Source organism: Xyrauchen texanus, chromosome 42, assembly GCF_025860055.1.
Source record: "Xyrauchen texanus isolate HMW12.3.18 chromosome 42, RBS_HiC_50CHRs, whole genome shotgun sequence".
Taxonomy (NCBI): domain Eukaryota; kingdom Metazoa; phylum Chordata; class Actinopteri; order Cypriniformes; family Catostomidae; genus Xyrauchen; species Xyrauchen texanus.
This window is the reverse complement of record NC_068317.1, coordinates 25,213,292-25,219,538: the sequence shown is the minus strand read 5'-3', so window position 1 is coordinate 25,219,538 and position 6,247 is coordinate 25,213,292. Positions and strand designations below refer to the sequence as shown.

General features: G+C 36.5%; 1 protein-coding gene across 1 annotated transcript in view; it reads right to left on the bottom strand.

Moving 5' to 3' along the window:
- The window catches only part of LOC127635383 (cytochrome c oxidase subunit 4 isoform 1, mitochondrial-like), a 275,045-nt gene continuing 268,798 nt past the window's right edge, over positions 1-6,247 (bottom strand). Inside the window, exons 2-5 of the mRNA XM_052115377.1 lie at positions 5,440-5,535; positions 4,634-4,795; positions 3,288-3,419; positions 1-277 (exon numbers count right to left, since the gene is read on the bottom strand). Coding sequence (XP_051971337.1) covers positions 144-277; positions 3,288-3,419; positions 4,634-4,795; positions 5,440-5,533 — 522 coding nt within the window. The 5' untranslated portion in view covers positions 5,534-5,535 and the 3' untranslated portion in view covers positions 1-143. The remainder of the gene's footprint in view (positions 278-3,287; positions 3,420-4,633; positions 4,796-5,439; positions 5,536-6,247) is intronic.

Here is a 6,247-nt window from a genome sequence, read left to right as displayed (position 1 = left end):
TGAGTTTAATTCAGTGCGTTTATTTGGGTTCACACATGCATGTATATTTTAAGGCTGCAGGTTACACAGCATTATTGAGTTTGGAACTCCTCATTAATGCAAACTTGCTACATTCTCTGTCATAACAGTGAAATGCACATTATTTATTTCCACTGTTTCTTTTCATAGTCCCACTTATTAGACATCCCATGGACAGGGTTAACTCTCATGTCTAGCATCCTCTGTGTCTGCTGCTCGACCCAATCAGGAGACAGAGTGTGAGGAACATTCCCGTACACTGTGAGAAAGATAAATAAAATGGCATGCATGAGGAAGGACTGGGTTCAATTCAAGTTACGCAGTATCGGCAGAATCTGCGACATGCTATCAATTACCATATAAAATAAATAACTTTGAATCATATCTCAGTTAACCAAAGTCAAATTTGTAGAACCAGACACATTTATAGAAATGCACTAACAATGTAAGTGCAACTGTCAACACACTTTTCTTTTTTTTTTCTTTTTTTTTTTGCATGATGCAGATGGTGTCGACAGAGTTTAAAGGGATATTCTGGGTTCAATACAAGTTAAGCTCAATCGACAGCATTTGTGGCATAATGTTGATTACCACTAAAACTAAATTTTGAATCGCCCCTTCTTTTCTTTAAAAAAAAAAAGCAAAGATCGAGGTTACAGTCAGGCACTTACAATGGAAGTCAATGAGGCCATTTTTAAAGGCAAATATGTGAATCTTATAATTTTATAAAAGTATTTTTTTTTAATTCTTCTGCTAAAACTTGTGCATTAATTTGAGCTGTAAAGTTTAAATCGTTGTTTAATGAGATTACAGGGTATACAGCATTATGTTGTCATGGTAACAAAGCTGTAAAATTTAATATAACTACACAGAAAAGGTTAGTAAGTGATTTTTTCACACTAAAATCATATTAACATGCATTGTTTACGTCTTGTGGCTATACTTTTAAGACAGTGAGTATTTCAGTGTTTTCAGATTGGCCCCAATGTCATTATAAGTCTCTCACTGTAGCCCAGATTTGTTTGTTTTTTTAAAGAAAAGAAGGGACAAGTCAAAAATAAAAAACAAGTCACCATGCACCAGACTGTGTGCTAATATTGCATACCAAGTTCATGAAAAAATGATATTAACCATACATAAAACACTCAGTCAAAAAAATAAAATAATAAAATAAATGGTTGCAGTGTAGAATCTTTCATGTTGTTTCATGACTAAATTGTAAGAATGGTGTAAAAAAAATAAAAAAACAAGGGCATCTCCTGAATTGAGACCCTTAAAGGCAGAGAGTAGGAAAACATTATTTTGCCAGGTGGAGTCAGTGCACCTGCCCTGAGGTTTTAGGGGATTACTGGGGGGTGGGGGTGAGAGCCTGCAGTGTGACTACATCCTGGGTGGCTCAGAACTTCCAAAAATTACATCTTTAATCACCACTTTAAAGCCTGATATTTGCTTAAGTCAACCTCAGACAAGTCTTAATTTGCTGCCCTAATGTGTTAGAAGAATAGTGTCCCAGAGCAGAGCATTCAAAGTTTTTCAAGTTACGACATGAGACAGACAGTGTGGGAAATGCCCAGCCCTCAACCGACAACTGACTTTTGGACTTCTGTACCTTTCTCATTTTTATGTGTTACACCCCTCTCTCTCTCCCCTAAGGATCCACACCAAACTTCTGTTCCCACTTCTTTACTGTTTCCTTCCCTTCTTATGTTATTTTCCTCTACTGTGGCTCTCCTGATGTAATGTAGCATTGGCTTCCCCCCTCAAAGAACTGGGGCCTCTGAGGCAGCGATAGAGAAGACTCGTATTCTTCCGACAAGAAATCTCTCACACTTATGCACACACATAAATATACACAGACAAATGCACACTGCACACTCATTCTTTTACAAACTTGTCAACTGTTTTCCATCCATCTTAAGTACACACGGATGCAGAGCCTTGGAAAGCTTCTTATCATTTTGCAATGGAAGAGGTTCAGCTGGGTCTAAAGGGATTCCTGAACTGAAGTAAATCATGTAAATCTTTCCACACTTCTTCCAATTTTCTCCTCTTTTAACTGCTGACTGCAACACTAACCAATTATTTCAGCTGAGGGAATGCAGCGGGAGCATGTGCTGCAGGTAAAATAGCTGGGCTGATTCCTCCATCTGACACATACTATCAGAGTGATCTGTTCTCTGAGATCTGCCCTGCATGTCTGATAGAGCTGGTCACATTAGAAAGAATAGAAAGTAAAAAGAGAAGAAGGCAAGAAAACTAAATCCATGTGAAATCACTGGTAGAGACTCAACGAGATTTCAAGTCTTAATATATCAGAAGTCAATATGCAATTTCAGATGAGTTGATTGGAGATTCTACAACTGTCTCTGATTTAAAATTGGAGGAATAAATAAATCCTCCGATCATTTAAATCCAGCCGGATCACACTTTAAAGTGAGTGGGTGTGAACACATCACATCAGGAATGATGAAATGTTGAAATTCAAACATTTAAAGGATTTCTTGTAATAATCTGGTAATCAAAACTTATCAAGAATAATTAAGATATTAATAGTGAATAGTGAGCTGGGAATTCTGGATGTCACATCTGTAAGCTACTGTATGCGTAAATTAGTGGTCGATTGAAATGGGTTTTGTTCATTAAAGGGACCGTTCACCCATATATTTAAATTCTGTCATCATTTACTCACACTCATGCCATCCTAGATATGTGGCTTTGTTTTTCTGCTGGACTAAAACAAAGATTTTTAGAAGATCATTTCAGCTCTGTATGTCCTCACAATGCAAGCAAATGTGTACCAAAAATGTTAAGCTCCAAAATGCACATAAAGGCAGCATAAAAGTAACCCATATGACTCCAGTGGTTAAATCCACATCTTCAGAAGTGATATGATAGGTGTGAAAATGAAGAACATGAAAGTGAAAGTAGAGATTGATATTAAAAAAGTACTGAAAGATGTATCTGTTTCTTGACACTGATTATAAAGCTTCTGAAGATGTGGATTTCACCACTGGAGTCATATTGATTACTTTTATGCTGCCTTTATGTGCTTTTGGAGATTCAAAGTTCTGGCCACCATTCACTTGCATTATGAGGACCTGCAAATCTGAAATATTTTTTTGTGTTCAGCAGAAGAAAGTCATATACATCTGGGATGGCATGAATATATCTTTCGACAAGGTACATTTTGGACACTTTTGTTACTGTAATCTGCCAAGTGGGCAGTTATTGACCAGTTATCACTGGCATACATATGTGTATAAACCCACCATAGACACGTTGCCACCACACTAGCACCCCAGTGAAGCCAAGGAAGATAAAAATGCCCCCAAGGATGGTCATCCATTCTTTGGAGCCTTTCTGCATCTCTGCATATGACAATTCATGTGTAAGCCTGTACACTGCAAAGAGAGAGAAAAACACAGATGCTCATAATCTTTATAATTCTATGGAGATTTAGTAGATTGCCTTTTTTCTTGCATGCACTTGTAAGTAATGGCACTTTAGCGCCCATTTCTATCATTCAACTCAGATATTGGACAACACTGCCATCTGGTGGTAAGTCATTTATAATCCCAAAGGCAAATTTGGCTTGGCTTGAATATATGCCATTATCATTATAATTTCCAAGACCCATGATGACCCATTTACCATTTTAATTATATAAGATATTATCCACTACAAAAATAATGCAACTGTGAAACAAAGCTATAGTTGGTAAGAAAATGGAAAAAAACAAAACAAATAATAAAATCAAGAAAGTGTTAAATATGATAAAATAATCACTGTTGATACCAGAGAGAGGGTATCAATAACAAAGGGGTAACTTGTGACATTCAGCTCTAAACAAGAGCTGCAAAAATCATGCTAGAAATGTTTACCCTAAAAAACAAATAACACTAGCTACTCAAAAAATGTTATCAGGTCTCTGCCAAGTGTTCAACCAGCAATTCAAAGCCATCAAAGGATCTTAATACTTTCTATTGGTTGGTTTCTCAAAGACATGCCTTAAGTCTTAAGGTAGTTCTTTGTAGGCTGTTCTTCTCTGTTCTTTGTCAAACCAAAAGCAACACTGGATAAAGTTACCAGTAAATCAACACTTGTGGGAGCTGACAACAATTTACCAATAGACACTGAAAGATGAATATTGTTATATAAAATAGGACTGAAATATTATTTCAGTTAATATTTATTAAATAATGTATTATTTATTAAAGGTGCACTCAGTATTTGTTATTTATTTATATTGCACTGGATGTTTACTGACACCTAGCGCCATGCAAGCAGCTTCACACAAGTCCAAATATTTTTAGCTTTCAGTGCTAATCAAAAACGTTTTACTTAGAGTAAAAAAATACTGAGTGCAACTTTTTATAACAACATTGTATTGCAATCATAAATGTGTTCTTTTGGGAGCTCTTGAAGTGGGTATAATATGTAATATATAATAATATTATATAATAGTTTCCTCTACACCTAAGGTCAAAGTCTAGCCTTTGATAGTACTTTATACTTGAATATGCTTGCTGGTTCACTTCAAGCTACATTCCTGAACTTATTCACTGGTGGAACATTTAAAAAAGAATAAAAATCAGGATTGGTCATTCAGATTTACAGGCTAATTTCTCCTGCTTGGTGAGTTGGGTCCATGGTCCCTTCTCTTTCTCTTTGAGTTTTTTCTGTTCGGCATTGAGGTTTCTGACGAATGGAATATCAGGCAGTGGAGTATCCAGACGGTTGTTGTACTGAGGAACGGTGCAGTCAATCACATCAACATCTGAGAACAAATATACAAGAAGAAGAACGTTAAGAGAACTGAGGCACTCTGTAGAGGGTTTGAAAAGGTACTGTAAATGGTAGCAGGACAGACAGACAGACAGACAGACAAACAGACAGATAGACAGATAGACAGATAGACAGATAGACAGATAGACAGATAGATAGATAGATAGATAGATAGATAGATAGATAGATAGATAGATAGATAGATAGTGTCACATATTCCATGTTGTCTTTTGTTTTTGTGCTTTTATGTTGAAGTTTTTGTTTAGTTCCTGTTTCCTGTTAGGTTTTTGTAGTTCTTTGTAGTTTCATTTTATGATTGGTTTTCCCCTGATTGTTTCTCATTCCCTGATTGTTTTCCCAGGTGTTCCTTGTTTTCCCTTGTGCATTTAAGCCCTTGTTTCCCCCAGTTTGTTTTTCAGTTCTTGAATGTTTGGTTATGCTCTGTGCTAGATTCCGTGTTTTGATTTATTCTGAGCGTTCTTGTTTATTTTAATTCTGAGCTTTCTTGTTTATTTGAATAAAGCTGCGTATAGATCCTCATTCCTTGCCTGCCTCATCATAGATAGATAGATGGGGAGAGCTTGTATGTGAATGACAGATGAGTGGAAACTAATCCTCTTGAGAGCTTGCTGTCACCATGAGTGTGTGCAGCCCATGCGCCAGGTGAAGTCGACAACCTCCGCCAGAATCCAGACTGCAGCCCACGCACCAGTGCACGAGAAGTCAGCATCTAAAAACAATGCCAAAATGTAATAATGTAGCTAGAATTGTCAACACAACATATAAAGCTGTGCCTATAAAAAATAGGGTTGCCATTTCTGCCACAATACCATTATTTCAGAGTTTATAATTCATTAAAAAAAAAATCTTATATATTTAAATTTATATATTAGCATATACTGAATTATATTTAATATTCTAATATCATAGCAAATAAATAAGGGATCATCTTAAATGAATACTTCAACCAAAGATTTAATATGATATATGTGGGTGAAAAAACGATCTACTTAATTCCTTTTTTACTATAAATTCTCCTCCCTGACCAGTAGGTGATGATATGCACAAAGAATGCAAATAGCCAAAATCAAAACAACGTGACGCCATGTGAGGTTCGGACGTGTGAACAGAGCTCTGTGCGCTTTTCTGGTTTTAATACTTTTATGTCATAAAAGATTTGATCTGGTGAGATTCGATACACCCTGATCCTTAACTGTTCTAGAAAGACAATATGTCATAGAATTCAAAATCCTCAGGCTCTGGAGACATTAAAAGACACTTACGTGTCCCTGAAAAGGCAGCGGACCAGGGAGCTGATTTGGCTGGAGAAGTGAGGGAAATTCAGTGACAATTATTGAACTTGTCGGTAATGCTGACGAAGGTCGTTGCTGACTTGGAGGATCTTACTGTAATACGTTGATCGATCACTGCCATGGAGACGAAA